The sequence below is a fragment of the Diorhabda carinulata genome, chromosome 6, assembly GCF_026250575.1.
Source record: "Diorhabda carinulata isolate Delta chromosome 6, icDioCari1.1, whole genome shotgun sequence".
NCBI lineage: Eukaryota > Metazoa > Arthropoda > Insecta > Coleoptera > Chrysomelidae > Diorhabda > Diorhabda carinulata.
In genome coordinates, this window is record NC_079465.1 from 8282374 (window position 1) to 8307257 (window position 24884).

The following is a 24884-nucleotide window of genomic DNA, read 5'->3' on the forward strand; positions in this document are numbered from 1 at the left end:
AGAAAACGGAAAGAATGCTCATATATTTCGTTTTTAATTGCCAGAATCAAAAAACTTGAATTATTCAGAATTGATTAAGAAGATGTAGGTATAAAACTGATCTTAAAGCTTGATGATGTCACATTTAAAATAATGCAACGATTTATCATTTGATCGAAGTCAATTAAGTAATCAGTCACTTGAAAATGTATTCAAGATTGATAAAAGAAATAAGTTTGTAAATAAAAAAACAGAAGACAATGGAAGTAAAACTTGTTATGCTAACTAGAATTATTAGTACGTCGATATTAAAAATAATTTTTGAATATACAATATTCGCCGAAATGGAAGGACAAGTTGGAATTTCATTACCTAGAAATTTGATGTAACTATGTTAAAAACTTCTACTCAATATTGACGGAAATAATGAAAAATTGTAAAATATTGACAACAGGAATCATAGTCAATCACAAGACCTAGCAAATAAAGCCGATTGGTAAAAACGGTATCCCAAATAGTACCTGAAAACTTAATAAACATAGATGTCACTACAAATAGGAAACGAAGAATGTAAAGCACCAAGAAATAATGAATATTATATATGCCGATCCTTGCAATATTGCATATTTAGAAATTATTTATATTATCAACTGAATTGGTTGATTCAAAGATTTCTTAAATCGATTTATCATTACGATTTAGTGGTAGATCGATTAAGCAGAGCGCAGGCACTAGTAAAATCGATTGCGCATCTCCTAGAGGGATGTTTTTTTGTAAATCGGGAGTTTTTTCTAGTCGCAGAAGTAGACATTGTATTCCGTTACATCGAAATTTTAATTTTAACAAACGATGTTCCCGAATCTCATCGTTGACGTAGTAAACCGATGTTTTCGTCATATCGATATGAAGTCCTAGTTATCAATATGATAAAAATGCATTAACGAATGATAAAATAGCGATAGTTAGTTATAACACTTCAAAAATATTTTAAACCGTGTCAAAAACAAGAAAGTGAGGATTTTTGAGAATTGTTCATATACAAAGAAATTAGAAATCTATCAGTCATAAATAAATTGAACAATTAGGGAAAAATTTGTTTATCTAAGTATTTGATAAATGTCAATGTAATCGTAAATAATTTGAATTGATAATTGTTTCTTTTTCGTAAATTGAAATTTTAATTATAACAATAATCTAAAGATTGAAAATATTTGTGTTTTGAAACAAATTGTGCAGTATTACTTTATTTTTAAAAGGGTGGTCTATTCAGTTGGTTGATGTTGTAGCGATCATTTTCGAAAGGCGAAGATATCAAGACCAGGCACAGTTTAGTCATCATCATGCGCTGGAACAGTGTAGAACGTCTTTCAGAATCGCTTTATTTTAGCTCTTGTTCCAGATCAGAAATCAATTATTATACGTTAAAACACACTGAAAGTACAATAAAACTAAGAACTGGAGTCCCTTGGCTCATTAGATCAGTAAGAAATTTGAGACAATGAGAGCCTTAATGTTGTAATCACCACGACATTCTGAGCGCAATCATGGACTTTCTGATTATTTTGTAAAAAAAATTCTCGCTGAACCCCTACATCCATCGATATAAGATGGCGATTGTGCAGGAGCTGTGACTAAAATTGTCGGAAAAAAGTTGCATAAGGTTCTTCTGGATATCCTTCTTGAAGAAGCTATCGTTTTATAGTGATGACTCATTTGAATGGTTCCAAAATCATGTGCTTCTGGGCTGTACTAATACGATTACATGAAAGATGCATTCACCTGAAACAACAATGTGCAATGTCCAATTTCCTCAATTCCAATTATTGGTTCATGGTTTTTTGAGTAAAATGAAGTCGGACCAGTAGATTCAACTAGATGAGTTTGACTTGGTGGTTCAAATACGAATATGAAATAGCACAAACCGCAAGACCATCGATGTCTGTTTTAAGAAAACATTCCCTATCTCAATCAGGAGCTATTTTCAGTAATCGGCAGAATATCCCGAATTGTTCCTTATTGATTTTTTCTGTGGTGTTTTTGGAATTCTGTTTTATGTGAATCATCCAAGGACTCTTCAATATTTAGAGAATAAAATCCAGGGATCAATTTTCAAGATAACGTCTGTTATACTTCAAAGAGCCAAGACAAACGCCTTAAATCGGTGTACTCAATTTATCGAAGATGGGCAATGCCACCTCCATAATTTGCTCCATAGTTTTATTTTATAGTAATCACTAGTAGGAAAATGTACCCTCTTTGGTAGAGACCCCAGGGCTTTATACCATATGCAGTTGTCCGAATCCGCCCCTAATGACACTTCGAAAATCCATTACTATATAAATTTTTCCTGCAATATGTATATGAGTTATTATTGATCACATTTCAATAATCCAATAGCAACCAATGTTTCGCTATATTATATGTAAGCTGTATACTTATTACTACTCATCTTCATCAAAATAACCGACGACGACGACAGGCTGTGAGCTGAAATGTTATCGCAACGGAATTACAGAATTTGTCTTGTCATGGTACGAGATGGGTGAATGTCTTATAATGAAATTATTTAATTATCTTGGTTGTTTTACATTATTTTTTGTTATTTTTACGTTTTTTCTTGATCCTGAACTTGGTGAAGAAAAATTAATCTAAACAGCTATTACAGACAGACCAACAGCACTGTCTTCCATTAAATGTATACAAGATGATGATAGAAACTAAATACGCATATATACTGAATAATTTGCTTCATTATGAGAGAAGCATTATCAGAAATAATCGTTATTGTATCAATCGTAAAAATGTGAAATTAACAGAATGGTGGAAATTTTAAAGAGAACGGCAACACCAAAATCTCGTACTTGTAGTATAAATGCTTGGCATTTGTTGTGTTAATATCTGAAAAAGGTCTTAATCAGTTAAGTATGCTACGATGCAAATTATATGGAATTTTGTGTTGAAGGGAATATGAATCGACGTGAATTTCCTGCCATTATTTATTAATAAACGAGGTCTGGCTATTAAATAACGAATATCTAGATATCTTGTCTTTGCACGTCCCAAAACACGTTTCTGTCACTATTATAGTATTTGTGCAGTAGCAGTTTGAAACGAACGTGATTTTTTCTCGTGCTGAAAACCATGTGTGACAAAAAACAAAAGCAACGTATCAATATCAAATTTCTCGTTAAAATGAAAAAAAAAACTCCCGACTGAGTGCTATAAATTGTTGCAAGAGGCCTATGGAGACAATTCTCTATCTCGTGCGCGTGTTTTTGAGTGGTATAAGAGTTTTAGTGAGGGCCGAGAAAGCACTGAAGATGACCAGCGCCCAGGTCGCCTTGTGACTGTTTCGACTCCAGAAACATAAAACTATAATCAACCAAATTGTAAGTGCAGATCGTTGAATGAGCATTCGGATGATTGCCGACGCTGTAAACGCTGATAAAGGAGCGGTTATAAAAATTTCACACGAGGAATTACATCCTGAGCAAAAGCTCTTGCGTCAACGGGTCTGCTCAGATTTTCGTGAAAGGTAAAAAAGGTTAGAAAAAGATCTGCTTTGAAAGGGACCCGATTTCAGTCGATGAAAGCGGTAAAGCAAAAAACGGCAGATCTCCTAAAGTCACTCACGAAAGAAGACTTCCAGCACTGCTTCGATAAATGGATAAAATGTATGGAAAGGTTTGTGGCAAGGAGTGGGGAGTATATTGAAGGAGAGCATTCGAATGTAGAATAATTTTTATAATAAAACCCTTTTTCGTAACCAGTCTCGTTACTTAATAGCCAGACCTCGTACTACGATACATTCTCATAGTAATTGCAGTCACATCCTAATTGAGATGTCTTCTCGTTTCATTTATAATTAAGAATCAATCCATTGTAACCTTTTCCTTTCTCATATAAATGTTACTAGTGATTTAGTTCTTTGCTACCATTTTTCTCCATAACTGTCGACCTGCAGAGGAGCTATTCCTATATCAGGGCCTATTACATGAAACTTACAAAAATCATCTTTATCCTACCAAACTTTAACCAACGAATCTCTCTCTCTCTCTCTCCATAACTGTCTGTTTTTTGCATTTCTCTCTTCATCATCGATCCTTCCACTCTTTAAATCCGTATTGACATGGTCTTCCTATCTTGTTTAAGGTCTTTCCCTCGCTCTGCTACAATGACCCATAATTGATTTTATTTTTAAACTTCCACTCTGTGTACTATTCATTTCATATTTAGAAGTAATGAACATCGGAACTTTTATAACGCAACGTTCCGCCATGTGTTGAACGCAGTGCGTAACTACACAAAACTATCGTTATTGTTTTGCCCATTGAATTATAATTAATTACGTCGAGTTTAAAATTAATCTACGGTTGCCATTAGACTAGGTATTTGCGGTCCCGCTGTTATATCGTAGGAAGCTTGGCGTGATATTAATTGTCCGATAGTTTATCATCAGTATACTTTAGAATTTGGCATTTTATGAATGCTGTTTCGATATGAGTATTTACCATACACAACCATTGTTTTTTAATGAACTAACAATAAACAATAATTTATCAAATATTAATGGGTTTCCGTACTTGTTAGTAGCAGGTGATTGAATCTTATATAAATTAGTTGCTGTTCTTATTTGTGGAAGCCTAATATATTTCATAGTGAGAAACTAACGTTAGTTTTATTAATATAATTCGATAATACAAGGCGAGTCCGAAAATATACACGGGAAGTTTTCACGATTTACTTCCTTAGTATGGAATTTATCAGGAAAAGATATGAGCAGAAGATGTGACGTTATGCTTTTTACATAAAGAATATGCCGATATGCAAAGTGTGGTTCACTCAACTTCGCTCAAGTTATCTAACAATTATACAGAGTGTTTCAAAAAAAGATGACCCCATCTATAGAATAGGTAGAGAACTGAAAAAGAATTTGTAAAAAATTTCAGTACCATCAGTATTCAAGATGAAGAGCGTTGAATGAAAACAATGTATATACATTTTTTACGATTTTGCCAAAGCTAATGGTAACATTGTAATAGAACTAACTCTCTAAGGATATATTTTGATTTAATTTGTTTCTGACTTTCATAGAGAGCGGTAGTGACATGTTTCTTACCAAGTAGTATTGCACATAACTCTTTAATATAAAAGATTTATTAATCAAGCTTTCGAATGTATTTAAACACCATTCAATTTTTACACCAAAAAAATACTCTTGGTAAAACTAGATAATGTGTATCGTTTTCAGAGTATTTTTATTTGAAACTTGAAAACATTATAGATTAAACAGATAAAATAAAATTCATTTCTGGTAATTGTTAAAAATTTTCTCCGTTTTCACCAATAAACAAGAGTCGTTTCGTTTTTTCTAAAGAATCCACTAATCTTCTGATTGGTTGGGGCCCGTTATGAGGTCATTGAAGTGATGATGATTTCTGTTTTCTAGTTCTTGACGTGAATTTACCTCTGTAGCATAGACTTAGAACTTAGGACTATAGCATATACAAATGAGTCCAATGAGTTGGAGCTTCTGCACCTCTTCTGTACCTTGTATCTAAATGTGGTGGAGCTCCATCGTGTATAATAAATAGATATCTTTTAATATTACGAATAATTGATTGCTTGAAAAATCCAGGTACATATAAGCATTTAAATTCTCAGGTTGAATGTGATAACATATTAATTTGTTACCTAAAGTTGCTGGCCAAACTTTCACTTTAAATTGTGATAATATGATACTTTTTTGATTTGTGTATTCTTATCACACAAATAGGGTACCTTTACGCGACAACATAGGTTGTCGCGTAAAGGTGGCATCTTAAAAATAATACATTATGAAGAATTTGAAGTTCCATCCTATTTTACAAAAATCCATTCTCACCGGTATAGATCTGATAAGAGATCTTGGACTTCTGTAATGATAAGAATGTAGCTGTTGCTCTTTAAATATCCTTCTTACTAGTACTTGAAGAATAAGTATTTTTCTGTCATATTCCTTACATTAACTGTTGGATTTTCACTTGTAAATAGTAATATCCATCTGTAGGACAGGTTATCTTTACACTTTTCCCGTTAGAAGGTTGAAACCCCCACCTTCTAGTTATGCTTCAGTTTATCCAATACCTTGACTGTGTTTGATTGATTTGATTAACAGTTTCGACATTGCAATTTGTAATTAAATAACACCACTTTTGGAACGTATATGTGTAATATCATCATCTATTATTATGTTTGTTTTATTAATATAGTGATCCTTATTGATAATCATATTTGACCTTTTTTTTTGGTTTCCCATTCCCAATTTTTCGACAACGTCCTTCACTGACTCTAAATGTTTTTTTACTAGGTGAGTTTCTTCTACGAAGCTCTCCTGTATAACGCATTAGAGCTGCACCCTACATATGAGTACATTTTGAATAACGATATCTATTTCTATAAATCACAAAGTTTCAAAATTTAATTATCATTGGAAATTCCTTCCAAATTCAAAGAAAATCAAGATATATCGGAGATAATGTGTTTTTGTAAGATGTTACAAGAAAGGAAAGCTCTTAATTCCAATTTTTCAACATACTCGTATATTCGTGTATTATCCCAAAAAAGTTATGTTCAATATTACTTGGTACGGACCGTGTAACTAGCGCTCTCTATGAGTCCAAGTGGGAAATATTAGCTTTCAAAATATATTTGTATAGAATTTAATTATAATGTAGCCAGTAATTTTGAAAAAATCGTAAAGAAGTGTATAAATTTTAAGTGTTTAGTGCGTGGAAAAACATATGGAGTGCAATACAAAAGAAATCAAACAATCAGTGAATTCTTGGCCCCAACCAACATTAAATAGACCACATTAAGTAAGATTATCGCGATTACGACTGGGTCATAGCAATTTAATCCATAAAAATCTCATCACACGAGCTGAATAACCAATAGGCGAAGCCAGTAAAGAAAACCTTAATGTGGAACATATTTTAATTGAGTGTAAACAATATGAAACCACAAGAAAGAAGTATGATATTTGAGTGAATATAGCGGATATTCAAGTGAAAACATGAACTCATAAAATATAATATAATAATGGTTATACGAGGGCTGCTACTTAAGTTTGGAGATTTGGCAATATTGATGTGAATATATCAAATCAGACATTGCCGTGAGAGAATGTGTGGTCATACAAGTGCCATTTGTTTACAGATACTTGAAACTTTCATCTTGGTCAAAAAATTGAGTTAAATCGCGAACATTTTCGTGTGGATTAAACCAACAGTAGTTATTAACTCGCTTCGACTTTTGGTGAAGAAGTACCATCTCGAACCACCTTGTTTCGCTGTTTTTCTCAATTAAATCATGGTAGTACTTCGCTATATGATGAATTTCGTAAAGATCATCCAAAACAGACTGTTGGGCTAGAAAACATCGATATGCAAGATCGTTATGTCGCATACCGTAATATAGAGGCATATTTAAGCTTCAATTCCTATCGCATACATTTAATATTGCATGAAAATTTGTCTACCAGAAAGATTTGTTCTCGTTGGATATCGCATAATTTGACAATCGCTCAAAAAAATCTCGGTCGATTGGTGCAAAGAAATGCGGAAAAAATTCAATCGTGGTGTATAGGTCTTTCAAGACAATACAAATCGGACAAAAGTTCCTCGCGCACGAAGCACTGCGAAGCAAATGGTCGCCTATTTTTTAGGAATAACTAGACATACCTCCACTGTTCCATTAGACCAACGTAGAATGGTCAATTCAGCAACAAAAACATTTTTGAATAGTCAAAACATCGAACTGATGGGTCATCCGTCGTACAGTACTTGATGGATCCCCATAATTTCTTCTTATTCAGAACAAAAATAAATTGCGAGGCTTACTTTATTCTACACAGGTACCTCGATCAATATGGAACAAATGTTTCAACAATGTTCAATAGAATATATTGAAAAACATTGAAGCCTTATCTAATAATAAATATTTGTTTTCAATTGTCAAACTCAAAACTTGAGTAGCAACCCTCGTATAAAGTACACCGGTTTATATAATATATTAAATTTTTTACTCTGTAATGCGACAAATACAAGTGGTTGTCATTTTATTGACGATATAAGTGATTTCTAAATAGTTTACTTAAGCCTAATCCTTTCACCCTTGCGGGTATAAGGCGTTTATGTGATTTCTGTGTTTTAAAAATGTGATTTCAAACAAGAATTTTTTCACAGAATAACAGATATGAATTGGTTAAGGGTAGAAAGTATAAGAAATTCACTTACATACAGAATATTACAATAGCGGTATACAAATATACGAACGATTGAAATTGAAAGATTAATGAATTGTTTTATTCGTATTGGATCAATGGCACATAAAACATTACAGAACAAGAACCGCAGACAAGAAACATGATGCGCTGCTATCCGATATCAAGAATCCCGACATTAGTACTCCTGAAATATCAATACATTAGTCAGCCGTAAATATCCACCATAAAAATTCAATATTCAATCAGACCAAAAATTGATGGACGATGATTATCCTCGCATGTTATTTTTGTGTGAATGAGCTCAACAACAAATTCGTGTTAACAAAATTGAGCTTCAATGTCTTATGACGATGAAGTTACTATCCATACCAATGGGACAATGAATAAGCATAATTTCCATTATTACTTCCTAATATTGAAAAAACTGGTTAAAATAGGTGAAGTATAAATGTTTGAAGTGATATCAGTGATATCGTTGAACCATATTTCTTTGACTTTGACATTAGTTCTTCATAATGTTTCAATGAATGCATTATGGATATATACGATGCTGCTCGAGTTTTTCACAACTTGAATAATAATTGCATAAGCAGAGGAAAACTAATTGCATGGCCCAATCGATAATCGAGATCATCATACATTGATTGTATCGAATGTATGTAATGAAAAATAGTAAAAATGTAAATTCAAATAGTCAAGTTCATTTAAAAATCAAACTTGCATACATGTAATATGTGTATAATCATGGATGAAGCTACCTGCAATTATGGAATTCCATGCAACTGCGAATGGATTCTAGTGAACATAGTTTTAGGTCTATTTATTTACTTACGAATAACAATAAATCAAAATGTATAACTCAAAAAAGCTCAAAAAGCTGGGTTTAGACCATCTCGACAAACTATTAAAGAAACAGCTATCGAATTAGAGGAAGTTTTGTAAATGACTTTAAAGAAGAGAAATATCTAGCTGAGTACAACTAGATCTATAACTTTTTGGAAGAACTACAAGTTTGAGGATGGGACAATTTGAACTAGTATATTAACAAGACACTAAGGAATGAAAATTCACCTAATCGATCAGAAATAGGTTCTCTCGGGCAAAGATCTTCGATATGGATGGGATTGTTTTATACTCCAATACTGAACATATATATTATACTACATCAAAAAGAGGCTCCAAGAATTTACAATTTACATATTCGATAAAATCTACATAACCTAACTTTTTATCTTACTGCCCTGTAAAATATTCATTTCTGTTTGCATTTTCAAGAATAAAATAAGAAACAGGAATTTGGAAATGATATATATCCTCGATGAAAAGTTTACTTGAATGTATATTCTTTATATATCAACTCAAATATATTTTTAATTTAGTGAGACCTCAAGGCCCGTAGTATTTTTTTTTGGTAACAAAAACATAAGATTTCTTTGCTTTCTGAGTCGAACTATACTATATAAAAATATAAGGCTTTACTTTAGCAAATCAATTTATAGCTAAAAAGAGCTAAAGTGTGAAATGAAAAGAGCAGTTTGGAGGCTTTTAGGTTATTTCCATTCAATTTGATATCAGAAGGTTCGTTTTTAACTGAATTTATTTATTTCTTTATTTATTTATCAGAGTAACAGTACATTACAAAGGAATATAAATCACAAAGTAGTCCGACAGAGGGAAACGAGTTTCCTGTTCGTCAGTCTTGAGATGCGAGACAAGCATGGCAAGACTCTCTTAGCCATGCTTGTTCACCTTAAAAACTAACTTAAAACTAATATAAACAGTTATGTTCGATGTAACAGAAAAGAATTTTTCTTTCATTTCTTATTACTTAGACCTTTTGATGTATTAATTCATCTAAATGTTCTTGATTTTAGTTCTCTTCTGTTTTAAAATTAGTTTTTTTTGATAATTTTTAAAAGAAAGATAAATTTTGACGTTTCAACTTTTCTTCAAGACGTAAAGTCTTACCATATGATTCCTTTCCATCCTAATAATGAATATTTTCCTCATTATTATTTTCATCTGTTCCTGCAAAGACGTAAAGGTGGCATTTTGAGAATAGTGCTCGGAAAATTTTTCTCAATCCAGAATTTTTTTCGGTGGGCTAGATAAAAAAAATGAAATTAATTATTTATTTATAATACTTTTTTGGAAACAACAACATAATTAGTATATTTAGGAATCGTTGGTACTAATAGTAACATTTATTGTACAATTTGTATTATTGCAATTTAGTTCCGTTGGTGTTTTATTCTTCAGAACTTGAAATGTTGAAGCAAACGGTTCGCAGATGTTTTGCTTCTCTTAATGGAATGTCGCAAATCTTATATTTTGCAAGAGAAGTAGATTTATCAATTTATGTAAGATTTTTCTTTGTATGGATTCTTCTATATATCCTTCTGCTACGTTGGAAGAACGCCTTCCTCCGTTTTTTTTTTCCGACTAAGCAAATCAGCGCTGCTTTCCACGAACATGGTTGCCGAGAACGTCTTAGTTTAAGTCCTGATTATTTTTCGGGTTTTCCCAGCTTCAGGTATTTTGCATCAAGTTTCGAAACAGCGCTGATGGTATGGCATACAACATGTTGAGTATCTACGATTTCGGTATGCAATAAATAATCTTCAGTTGTTCATATTTTTAGGTCATGAATCTGCATATTCACGGTAAAGTGCACAGGGCTCGAATGTAAATCCCTCATTGGTAATGGTAAAACTTCTTGACATACGATTTTTTTCATCTCGCAAAAACACAACAATAAAGTGTCTACATCGTAAACTATCTCTACGGCAAGCGCCAAAGATCCCCCAAACACTAAAATCAATTTGCCAATAGATATTGTTTATCTGAAGCTTAACATAAAAATGTGGTTAATTGTTCTGCGTAGCACCCTGTTTTTTGAAATTTTCTGTGGCGAGCAATTTCTTTATAGCTAAACACTCTTCAGTATTGAGAACCGACTCCATAACGTAGAAAATTTCATATTCTTGACTTTTTCGACAAAATAAACTAGAAGAATATCATCCTTACACTTTTAACTTTTTTGATTCCATATATTCCATCTCGACATAGATTTTGCTGGTAACAAAGCAGCACTGGTTTCCCCTTTTTTCCGAGCACATTTTTAATAATTACATGAATTAAACTGAGAGAAAATAAAATAATGACGATAAAAATATATATTATTGCTATGGAAATGTTAATCATGTTGTGTACTAGTACGTATATTAATGATATTAAGTATAATAAAAAGTATCGTTCATTACACGTACATAAATGGATTTTTCCTTGCTTGCATGACTTCCCATTTTCGGCTTAGCCTCACAAGAGAATTTTTCACGCGCGCATGGAAAAACCCTTTCCAGACTCCTAATGAAATATACTAATCTTTTATATAACAAACTATATTATGAAAATCATTCTATAATTTATGTTGACGATATAAGAATTGTGAATAATCTTCATATGTGAGAAAAATCTAAAGGTATATTTTAAATAGTTGATATGGACCACTCCCAAAATTTCTTCGTTATATTTTCTCAAGATATATTCTTATTTCCATACTTTACAAACGCACTGTAACTCATACAAACTTATTTGTTTGCTTTGCAATACTTCAAACAATTTCTTTGAAGTTTGTAAATTATTTCTAGCACGTTTCAGTTATAAATATGCCTCTTTTCGAGTTGAATTCAAGTGAGCTGAATGATAACAAGTAATATAATTTTAATGTTATTGTGACCCAACAATTTAAAAGCACTCCGCGTTTTGTTAAGCCTGTATACCTTTTTGGAAATTGTACGAGGTCAGATTTATAAGTCCGTGGGCACATGTTTTTGGATAAATAATTTGTTTGTCTATACTTTGTTCATCTATTCTTAAATTTTTATCCTTTCCGAAGATTTTGCATCAAGTCATTGGAAACAATAAGACTCGCTCAAGTCGAAATCTACAAAATAGAGTAGATGAGAGAACAATCTTCAGATTCAAGTCATGGATTTTTGCCATGTGTCCATCATTGTGGTAGGGGGGGATTATACCATGATTATCCAACTGTTTTGACTGTTGTTTGGTGTTTGATTGGTTGTGTTAGATTCACGTTTCGTCTACGATTAAGAAACGCCGCAAAAGCTCGTCCATGTTGTGACGAGAAACGCTCCTGCGAAGCAAACGCGGCACTTCTGAGTAGAGCTTTATGATCATTTAAACCATTGAATTGTGCCATGGAAGATGCATATAGCTTTCAGAATCGCTTAAATTTTCAATCCTCGACGTATCAACATCATACCATTAATAATTTTCTAGTTTGAGACCTAAACTGAGCTTTTAGAAGATTAGTCATCTTCCGTGCTTGTATGATGCAAACGAAATTCGTTATATTATTTTTCTACAATTGGAAAAGTTTGTGTAGAATTAGAATAATGCTCATTGAGCACTCTCCTCAAGTTACGAAGTAGTTTGATATTAATGGTAATCAAAAACAAACTAAATGACATAACTTGTAGAAATTTCCATCGAATGAAAGATACCTGTTGACATAGCAATTGAATGAAAATATAAAATAAAATAGGAAAAAAATAAGAAACATTATTTTTAGGATATCTATTCCTTTGTAACAATGTTTTTCTTTATTAAATACATATTTGCGCTAAACACTCTCTTAGTTATGCAATTCTTTCATTATATGGATATTTAACAATTTTAAAATATAATTTTCATAATGCGAATAGACGAGAAACATTTTCTTATTTCATATTAACATTCTCATTAATCTTCATGAAAGTCAGACAACGATTAATTTGTTATTCATCTTGCTTAAACATATCATCCAATAATTTTATTTCTTACTCTTCTCATGTTTGTTCCCCTTTGACGTATAATATGAATATCTCGTATTAGAATCTATGAATAAATTTTCCGATGCTACTACATAACATACCCATTCCTTGATCACTTAAATCTATCCGGATTTATTTTTGTTAAAAGAAAGACATTGGATTTATTGTTATAAAAGTTATGTTAGAAGAAAATAACTATGGAACTAGATGTAAATAATTCATAGTAACACGGAGTCTGTTATAAGGAAGGAGGTTTAATTTCAGTAATGAGCGGAGCAACCATAAACATTCAACCATAAACAACCTAAACTACAATGTCAATAAAACATGAGCTAACGAGGTGAGTTTATCAAATATAGAGACAAAATTATCTTTTACTTGTAACGAATTTACTATTTTTTACAACCAACCAAGTACATGGTCGAAAGTACGTACTTTCGTCCCTAGTATCAGAGACGGAAGTTTAACATTTACTTCCTGTAAGAAGTACACGTACCTATAACAGCGGGAGGAAAAAATTTCTCATGCGTAATTATACTCGTAATTAAGGACTATTTATTCTGTCGCTACAACAATCTTTTAACTACTGTTAGTAGTAAGTAAATTTAACAACGTACTTTCAACCAGTTATGAAGAAAAATTGTATACACCTCGGCTTCACATCGGGAATCATAGCATGCAGGGCCGACCGAAATCCGTTCAGGTTCAGCAGATTGATAGAAGGGGAATACCGGTAGACGACTCAATATTTGGAAGAAGAAGAAGAAGAACTCACTGAATTGTGGGTTAGTAATAGTATCTGCAACAATCGCCGAATAGCGCACCGGACAGTTCAGGTTAGAAACCTAAGTTAGTTTGACGGATTGTTGTTCTCAAATCACGAGTATTCGCGAAACTACCCCTGTGGACGCTAAGTATCCACATCTCAGTGGTGGTCGTGTTAGGGTTATCAGCTAACTGAGTAGGAAAATAGTTTGAAAAGTGTTTACCGGAATTGATAAACACGCATACGGTAATTTGCTAACGTGAAATTTGAGAACCGCAGCCATCACCTTAAAGCTTTGACCGACCGAGAGCTTAGTATTTGTACGCCGCTTAACTCCGCTTGGCAGTTATTAGTAACCGTAGAGTTTACGTTTTTATTATCGTTGGTTTTCCCAGCTTTGTTTTTCTTGATGTATTTTCATGAATAGTTTATTTTTATTTCAGTTTTAAATAAAGGAAATTATGTTTGACCGTTGTTTCGCTTTATTAAACGGCTCCGTACCTCAAAAGCTTCGGAAGTAACACCAGAAGCAAAATACCCAAGTTAGGAGGGCACGTATAATCTATACAACTGGCTTCTGCGTATTCGTCATCAACACACTGAACCCTGCAGTATTTTATTCACTGACGATGCCAGGAGCAAGTGGAGTATACCACCATAAAAAACTGGCGCTCGAGGCAATCCGATACCTGAGCTTTGTCGTCAAACACTCACGACGAAAGATCGCTACATACTTCGAATAAAGAGCTATATTTTTTCAAGTGTCTATAAATTGTAAGGAAAAAAATAAAAATATTTCAATGTTGTGTTTACAAACTTAAAATGTAATATTGTTTATTTTATAAATGTGAGTAGATAATTGACAAAAAAGATAAATATAAACAATTAAATATTGATGATAATTAATGTAAATTAATGCTGAGACCATACAGAAAACACAGAAACCATAACATAATAGATAACCAATAAAAACAAAAGTTTTACTTTAAGGGACTGCCTTATCGCTTATTACAAGACTGAAAAACAACATAACAAGAGAAAGATACTTAATTTTTATATTTTATTTGATCTAAAAACACGGTCGTGAGTGAATTAGAAGAACAATGTATATGAGAAATGATCGTCGAAATGTATTAAATAAGGGTAGTGGCAAATTAGCATCAGGATAAATTCTAAATGAAGCGCCAACATTTATTTCATACTTCGGTCGAAAGTACGTACTTTCGTCCCTAACAGAAAGAACGAAAGATCGTACGAAAGGGCATCATGATGCGCAGGGCCTAAAATCAACTTTTGACCCTTGTAATGCCCTTTGGGAATAAATTTTAAACATCCGTCCCTGCACGAAAGTAAGTACATTGGACCGTATAAATCGTATACACTACACGGGCCAAAAGTTGAATTATCAGTCCCGTATCACATGACCTCTTTGAGGGTGTTGTTTGCTATTATTTTACATACGGGGAGAAATGAAAGTGAAATATCCAAATTAACATGAAATTATTTCTGAACAAATGATATTAATGCGAATTATAATACATAATTATAATACTAATATTTTCGTATTAAGTAACTAATATATACACCGCTATTTATTTATAAAAAAAAACTATAAGAAAGCCGAAAAAAGATCTAGTAAAGTATCAGTCTACATGATTATAACTTCTGCACAAGCACGATACACACAGTTTGACACGCCATGCACATGACGTCACGCTGGAATCAGAATATTTTCTTGTCCATTAAGATTAGGTTGGAGTTTTACGTATTTACTGGGTTTTTGTGTGTTTGTAATATTTTGTGTTTGCTTATGACTAGAGGGGGCAATGGGGCAATATTATGGAGGATGAAAAACAAGAATGTCTGGTACAGTCGAGAGTATGAAGCGTTACACTTTGGAAGTCTTTGCCTCGATGACGATTGTAATAAGGACGGTTCTAATATCAAAATCAATGTATAAAACTTCACAAGCTCTCGACAGCACAATAACTAAATCAAACTTTTAAACACAGTAATAATTATCTATTTTAAGAAAAATAATATTCCATTAAAACATAACCTGCAGGGATTTTTTGCAAAAGTTTCAAGCACTCTATCATTAAAATTATTTAGGTTTTTATTTATTATAGCTCTGTGTACATTATTAAAGCGATCTTCAGTCATGGTGCTTCTTAGCCCTGTTTTCAGTCTTCTGTGGCTGCTAAAGGATCGCTCTACTATACAGGTCGTGCATGGTAAAGCGATCAAAATTTTTAATGCTTTTTCCGTTTCGGGAAAGAAGGAATTTGTTTTTTAGGTCATCATCATTATAGATTTGTTAGATTAAGCCTATCGTGCCATCTACCTACATATTTTTATATAGCGTTTTTGTAAATCTGATATAGTCGTGATGAAAATGATGGCGATTTTGAAAACGGATGTCAAAATCTTAACGTGATTCTGAATATCTCAATACTTCCTACAGTTTACATTAAATTTTAATTTGATATTTGCGATGCGGAATTTATTAATAGGTAAGGAAGTCAATTATACAATTAGCCGTCGCTACATTCAAAAACACTAATCGAAATATCAAAGAAATAGGTATTAAATACTTTGTTCTCAAAAAAAAAGTCTTGATGAAACAATGGATAAGACCCTATCATCGAAAGGATAGAATTATTTTAAAATATGATAAATAAATCTGGTCAATCACAAAATAATACAAACAATATATCTGTTTTTCTCTAATAATTATACTTAATTCATCTTGTTTAAGTTGTCGATTCCCTTGTAGAATTATTAACAAAAGCGTTTTAGTCTGGTTGGAAATATTCAGATACGATACCCTTTATTAAAGTTATTTATTTTATCGCGTGTTGGTTCCATTCATTTTGAAGAGGGTAGTTGCATATAATGCAAAGTATCTATGTTTGAAACATTTTTTATTCACCTATATATGATTCGCTTGAAGAAATAAATAAAATATATATATAATATAAATAATATTAATAAATTGATTAATTTCATAATTTTGCTAATCATATTTAAAATAGTTTCTTATTTCACGGAACAGGCAGGTAATTAAATTTCTTGTAAACCGCACGCAGCCTTAAGACCGTGAAATTTAATTGGTAAATTCAATATCCATATAAATAATACATATATAGACATGTCTACGTATCAAATATTACTTTTGGAATCAAAATAAGACTTTATAACAGGTATACGGCATACATTATAGGTTTGTTCCAACTTGCTAGTCGGGACCGTACTTGGAACGGTTATTGAATGTATATTTTCTGCGCAATCTCCGACTATGCACGATTTTTGTAACAGTACTTGCTATCAACTAAGTATCAAAAACTCAAACAGAATCGTTCCTATAACGGTAACCGCCAGGTTGAACACGTTCTTTTTGTTGCGCAGAATCGTCACCGTACCAAGGACGGTTTTTTAATGGGTTGGAACGAATCTTATAATTCACATTTTGATTCCAACATGACGTCACATTGAGCAAGAGACTGCGCGTACCTCCGCATGTGTGTATCGTGTCCACGACTACTTTAAAGAATTTGAAAGTCGTGTATCCCTCAATCTTTTGTTTAATACTGTTTCAAATTGTACGCAATCAAAAGAAATTTGTCTGATGTAAGGCCCTGTGAATAGTTTAATCAATTTGAAATGAGGAATTACCGTAGTTATTTATAAATAATTTAATTACTTCAATATAAATTGTTCAGAAGTAACTTGGTGTTAATTCAACTATTTCAGTCCGGTGAAGTTACCTGACCGGACTTGTGATGTATAATTTCCCTGAGCAAACTGACAAAACATATTTATGATATAAAATAAAAAATTCTACTCCTGCTACTAAGATTTTATTAATCACAAATTATCATTTAAAAATACCCAATTCATAATTACAAAATATTTTTGATAAAATTGTTGAAATACCAAAATTCCATATCATAATTGACCATTTATCTTCAATAACTAATTATTTTCCCCACTTTTCAATTTTACGAGGCTGTCTTTACGTTTTTCAACAACGATCGGTATCAATTTCTCATTAATATCTTCCATTTTTCTTGGAGCAGTTATGGTTAATGTACCGTCGCTTGACAATGTAGAGGAAACATTTTTAATGTCTGTCCCAAATGGTAGAATGAATCTCCTTCTGATGTATTTAGCAGTTGTATGTCTATTTTTATCATCACTTGTTTGTACTTGTTTAGCTTCCACTTCGATCGAATTTCCATTAACTGTTTTAACCACAATTTCTTCTGGTTTAAATTCCGGCATTCGCATCTTCATTTCTACCTTGTCCTTTCCATGAGTAATTTCATTTTTATCTAAGTCCATCAGTTCTAACACTTTTGGTCGAAAAAATTCTTCTGCTGCTTTCATCTGAGTTTCCATTAATTTTAAAGGCTTCATAAATTCTTTCCAAATAGCCGGTAAATTCGACATTTTGATTATATACTACGGTTTAAATTTAAACAGAAATACAAGCTACACTCTAAAAGTGACAGAATGTGGAAACAGTATGACGTTTCATTTTATTAAAGTATTCGATGTAACTATATTGATTTCTCAAATGATAGTTCAAAATGACAGCTTGGAAACAACACTGATTCAAATAACGAATACATAGAGATTCATAAAAGTGTAATTTACAATAAAATTATGTATCTTCATACTATAATTTGACATTAAAAATTATAATCCAAAAATATTCTCAATATACATTCATGAATTAATAAAAAGCTAAATAAAATAATGTTATTATTCTGATAATATGGAAATCATGTTAATTATTTTTCTCATTCAATATTTTTCTCGTTTTATTATATTAAATTGATAAGAATATTATTTATTTTAATTTTAATACTTAGAAATCAACCGCATATAAAATGGTCTTCAATTATGTATTTGTTTCCGTCTTTATTCCGGTTTTTGCGGGTTTGTTTTCACATTTTCCCGGTTGAAATTTCGTGAATTTGCCACATTTTCATGAATATATTTGTTTTAAATGATTTATCGTTCTAAAGAACTTTTTAAAAATTAATCCGGTATAAGTACGTGTTCAAAATTTTTGGAAATTTTTTATTGCCTATTATTATATAATCTATTGCTGATATTTGCTGGTATGATATTTTCTTTTGAGTTCAGAATTTGTGAAAAACCACTTGTTTATATGTTTTAAAGATTTTTAAACAAGTTTTAAAATTGTAAAACAAACCTGCTCCTTAATAAAGTAAAAATTAACCAATGGCGCGCTGTCAGGGTTAGTTGTCACTTTTATCCCCCTATTTTTTACGCCAATGGAGCAAATTCTTTTTTTAATTTGATGAAATGAACGGTGTTGTAGAAATTTGCCTCTAAACAAAAGTCTGTAAGGACGTAAGTAATTTACAAATTAATTAATTAGTCATTTAAATTCGAATAATGATTAATCGTAAGTAGTTCAAAAATAAAAATTATTCATAATCTCAATTGTTCAAACTGTTACTCCAATACACTTATTACACCGTTTTGTCATTGAAAAACGTGTCTTTGAGAATAGATCTGTATGGGATTGAATGATTACTGTCGCAGCTTGCATTCTAGCTATTCGATCTTGTTTAGATTCGATGATTGTTTTGGAAGCCAACAATTGGGTCTACTCCGACCAATCCATTTTCTCTCTGAAACGTCTGTAATCTCTCTGTAATTTCTTTCCGCTGCAGCAAAATGAACAGATGCCCCATCGTGTTGTCTTATATTTAACGGTACATTCTCCAACAACTCATCCAACATTTCTTCCAGAAAGGTGCATATGGAATTTTCAAACTGGTATTTACAAGAGTGTCGTGAAAATCGAAATTTTCCAAAATATGTGTTGTATACCGACGAGGCTAGATTATCAACTTTAGAAATAGTCACGTTTGGGATGAAGAAAATCCGCACTTTTTCCATGCAAAGGCCTTCTTATTTATGACAAATTTTTGATTTTAATTACACCCTATATGTCAGCAACTAGGACCCGTAAGGGTTCGTATTTCTATATCAAAATGAATCATTTATTGAGATCTTTCTGTGTAGACCTTTGTCGGTTGATTGTAGAAACACCCTGTATAATATATTATTCAGCTACTTAATGCTGGATACTGTTATAAAAACAAAGCAACCCATGTTGCAACGAATTAGTACTTTACTAACTCAGAGTTATGAAAAATATATGTGTACCAAATAAATGCAAACAGAATTGCCAAGAATCATCAAATTTGAGAAGACTGTAAATAACTAAGAGGAGAGAGAGAACAGAAGACAGAATCGGATGGAGTGATATATTAAAGGGACTAAAGCTAAAAGAGCACAACAGAACTTGAAGAGCTTGAAGTTTGAAATATATATTCTGTAAATTCTTAATATCAAAAATTTAGCACAAATTTGGTATATCTACAGCTATACAGGAATTAAATGCAAAAAATCCGAGCTCGCTACATGCTTCATCTGAGAAGGACAGAAAGATAATATGCAATTTTATAAAGATAAGTAGTGGGCCATAGTAAAATCACAAAATTATTTATATATCAAATAATGTAACTGTACTTTGTTTATTTACGTTTCATTCCGATTTGTCCGTTCCAAATTTGATATGAAATTCACTTAAAAGTTGTATACGATGACTTTTACAAACCACAAAGCATTTGATATGACGGGCACGTATTTTGAAAGCATGAGAAATGCAACTGTTACGACTAGAGTGTATCAGAGCGATGGCTAGAGACTTGGTAATAAGCAAAACCGCCGTTAACCGTATTATGACAGAGTACAGGTAAATTCATTAAAAGAGAAGTGCAAAGTAATTCTATGTTCATTCTATTTTTTGTAGATTTCATCTATATCATTCAGTTGGCTGCTAAATATGATAACTGACGAATTTAATTTGCTGTCGCGTACTTTGTCGTGAAACGAAGTTAAAATTGGAAGTGATGTTATGACAAATCACTACACTAGAGGTAATTCAAAAAATTCTAAATTATCAATACAGTGTTTCAAAGGAAACACTAATGCCTTACTATAATAGAAGGATATTAGAAATTATAAAAATATCTAGAAATAACAAATTGATATTTTGTCCCTTTTATAATATACAACATTAATATTTATATTGCCAGTAGCATTGAATGCGATGCTTGGTTGACTGGCAGTACGAGGATGATCCCAAAATTACCTGGCCTGACCTAGAGAAGGTGTTAGTTGCTTGAAAAATACCACTGGATTAGAAAGTACACAAGCTAAACACTATATTTTTCAAGTTAGAAGACGTCACGTTGTTTGGTGGCCATTAATAGTGAATATTTTCAGTGAATTTGTAAGCATAAAAAAATTGGTCATCGTTATATGATACAAAACTTTTATTTGGAAGGTCTTAATACCAACCAATATAAAAGTTGAACTGGATTCTACTCTGGGTGAGGCTGCTCCTTCGTTATCAACAGTAAAATATTTGTTACCAGAATTTAAATGACCTGCGAAGATCAACATCGCAGTGGTAGACGAAATGAGATGACAACTCCAGAAATGTTCTACTCTGGGTTATCAACAGTAAAATATTGTACGTTGAAATAAATCCACAAAGCGGTACTGTAGGAGCGGCCCAGTATAATCCCACTCAGAGCAGTATCTATAAGACCTACTCGACAGGCAGACGTAGCTTATTAACACAGAGTTCATCTGAAAATACTCATACTCCTTACTTTGGAGAAGTGTCTTTTCCATTCGTCAGAATATTTCTGAGAGTTGGCTACTTCCAATGTAGTGGCGTTGCATCTGTTTCTAGTCAACCAAAAGTCAAATGCTTCAGACATCAATTGCACGGAGCGTTGTCAGTCTTATTGGGATAAAGGAAATTATTTTTTATAAATTGTAGTGCTCTGAAAAATTTCGTCATCAGGTCTTCATTAAGAAATAGTGTTAGGGGTCAATAACTATATAAACTTTCAAGGAATCGCTCTAGTTCTTTGGATGAGGACTGAAAGAATGCCAGTTCAGCTAACAGTAGTTTTTTTATCCAAAGACTTTTCTACGATTTTAAAAATTAGCTAGCAGATATAGTAGGCATTTAAAAAATGCGGTACATCGTATATTTACTGAAAATTTGGACATGAGAAAGCTGAGCGTAAGATGGGTGCCGCGTTTGCTAACAATGGAACAAAAACAACATTGTGAAAATGTTTCCATCAAGTGTTTAGTAAAGTTTCACAGAATTAAAGCCGAAGAACATTAAAATCAATGGACTGAAAAGGGAGAACCGGCTCCAAAGAAGGCAAAGACTGTTTAATCTGCAAGTAATATCCTGGCGTAGGTTTTTTGGGATGCACTTGGAATAATTGTCATTGGAAAGGGAAAAACTATCAACGACGAGTATTATGCGAAGTTATTGCAACGTTTGAGTGGAACAATCAAGCAAAAACGGCCGCATTTAGCTAAGAAGAAAAAGTTGTTTCATCAAGACAATGCACCAACTCACACATCCGTTATTGCAATCGCCAAAATTATTAAATGAATGTTTGAATTGCTACGTCATGCACCGTATTTGACCTCTTGGAATATCGGTTCCGAGACTTGAAAAACTTGCTTGAGAAGCTTGACGATTCTAATCATTAAAAGGGTATCTAACTTATTGAGCATCGCTGGGAAGAGTATATGGAGCTAAAAGCTTTTCCAAAATTTTTGTGTTTTCTTTGTTGGGACAATACTTGTAAACCAGGTACCAACTTATTGTCAGTTATTACTCAGTTGCTAGGTATTCATAAAATGATTCAATATTCTCAATTAGTTGCATAAATTAAAATCTAATTAGTCTAAAAAAACTACACATCACTTGTTCAAATCTTTCCAAATTATTCTGATAGATAGACATAATTATAATGGTATCGCTTTCGTAAAATTCTCTTAAATCACTCTTCCATTCATGTCAATCGTGACATTAGTATACAAATGATTATTGTTCTATATGTCATATATCCATCGAGAATTAATTGAATTTATCTGCTCTAAAATAGGATTATAATAATTTCTGAGTAGAACTAATGGCTGCAAGAAAGCAAATAAGAGATTTTGCGAGAGATGATCTCTTGTGGAAAGCTTTCATAAATTCCGAAGATGGTGCGGAGAAAATTTGGAGATCAAAATGGGGATGGCAGTTGGATGAATACAAAAGTTTGCAAGAAACTATGAAGGAATATACAACAAAGTCGCAACTTTTAAGGAGAGTTTTTGTTGAAGCGGAAAAAGATCTTAGAAAATTGGGCAAACTTCCAGAGAGTACTAATCACATGTACGGATATGTTGCTGCTAATCCGGAGTTTAAATTGGAAAAGTACGGTCCTGAAGTATTTGTACCGTTGCATCTACCCAAAGAATATAAAATAATAAATACAAATATTTAATGGCGACTTTTGGAATATGTTCGAATTAAATAGAAATGCCAACGATAAAATCTTGTTATTTATACTTTGGAAACTTTAAGTGAATAATCTAAGCTATCTAACAAATTAAAAATGGAATTATTAGTTAATGTAACAGTGAATCGTATGGCCTATCTAATATAGATAGAACCCCAAACCCATTTAAACGTGAAAATGGATCCAAGCAGATACTGTGTAGTATTTATGAATATTTTAGAAATACATCTTCACAGTTGTTATGGAACTACGACAGGAGTTCTATTTAAAAGTGTTGTTGAGAAACAACGTTGAGGAGGTTATCACGTACCACTGAAAATTTTATTAATTGTTTTGATGATATTCACAAGAGTATTATAAAAAGAATTACAAGAAGAACTATAAGAAGAACAACATAAAATCATTTTGATTTTAATAGAGATATTCGTTATGTCAATAGGATAAATGCTGCAATTAAAGACAACGACATAATTCCCAACATGGATCGTAATTGCACAAACTTATCTTTAACTTTGCAGAGTGGAACTTCCTTTCGTAAACAAAGTCTAAAGATTCGCGTCGAGACATAGGTCGAAAACGTATGTACAAGACACAATCTTCATAAGCAGCTGAAGAGCTGTTCCAAAATGTTCATCGAAAGGTTTTTAAGGATCAACACGCACATGATACCTTGTGTAATTAATATAATGAGAGATAGGCGCTTAGGTAACTGGAGGAAAGTAGCATGATCTTCGAACTATCACGAGAGAAAAACGCAGTTTGTGTCTGTCCTGCAACATCATTCGATTTTGCTAATAAATGGATGAATTAACGTAGTCGATGTTAAAAATATCCTCCATTCTCTAATTGGTAGGCTCTCTCGCGATGGTAAAACCCTCCTATGAAAATCCGAATAGGCCTAACAAGTATGTGATTTGATGCCACTTTAATTCTGCTTTTTCGATCTTTTGATAAGACTTGCCTTCTTGAAAAACGTAATTTCTAACATGATTACTAAACATATTTTGGTGTTGTAGCTGCCCAGACTCACTTGTATTTTGTTGAAACTACTCATTCAGAATTGAAGATAGCCTACCGATATCAGGTTTCACGAAGACCACCGCTTTGCATATTTTGAGATGTAACTGTAGGTGAGTCCTTGCAATCACAGAATAAATGGTAAATGCCATCGAAACGTAAAGTTCTTAAGAACTTTTGTGCGCTATCTCCTATTATTTTAAGGTCGGTTTAAGTGAACAGCATAGTCTTGAACGATTGCAACATGCATTTGTTGATGAAAGTAATTCTTTTAGAGCTCTAAGCTCCAAAAATCCAAATCATAAAATCCAAACTCGTTTGGGATTGCCTAGAAATATAAAGCTAGGCAAGAAAAATAAAATTACCCTACAATGGATTCCGGGACACACCGGAGCGAATGGAAATGAAATAGCTGATAAGCTCGCTAAAGTGAGGGCAGACAAGCCCTTCATAGGACCAGAATCCTTTTGTGGTATCAGCTACAGAACAATGGAAACAACCTACATGGGCAGAGACAGGCGAAAACTCTTCTGGGAAATTATAACCAGAGTAGATCTGCTGAATGTATCAACCTAAGTAAGAAC

General features: G+C 32.5%; 3 protein-coding genes across 4 annotated transcripts in view; 1 reads left to right on the forward strand and 2 right to left on the reverse strand.

Annotated features, from left to right (window-relative positions):
* LOC130894914 (ephrin type-B receptor 1-B) overlaps positions 1-24884 on the reverse strand; it is a 774934-nt gene that overhangs the window by 622006 nt on the left and 128044 nt on the right. The gene's annotated exons all lie outside the window — the stretch shown is intronic.
* On the reverse strand, positions 17691-18401 carry LOC130894915 (alpha-crystallin B chain-like). The gene has a single exon (XM_057801955.1). It carries the CDS (start codon positions 18296-18298, stop codon positions 17822-17824), a length of 477 nt encoding a protein of 158 aa, XP_057657938.1. The 5' UTR covers positions 18299-18401; the 3' UTR covers positions 17691-17821.
* Positions 22889-23318, forward strand: LOC130894916 (uncharacterized). Its single transcript, XM_057801956.1, has one exon. It carries the CDS (start codon positions 22909-22911, stop codon positions 23266-23268), a length of 360 nt encoding a protein of 119 aa, XP_057657939.1. The 5' UTR covers positions 22889-22908; the 3' UTR covers positions 23269-23318.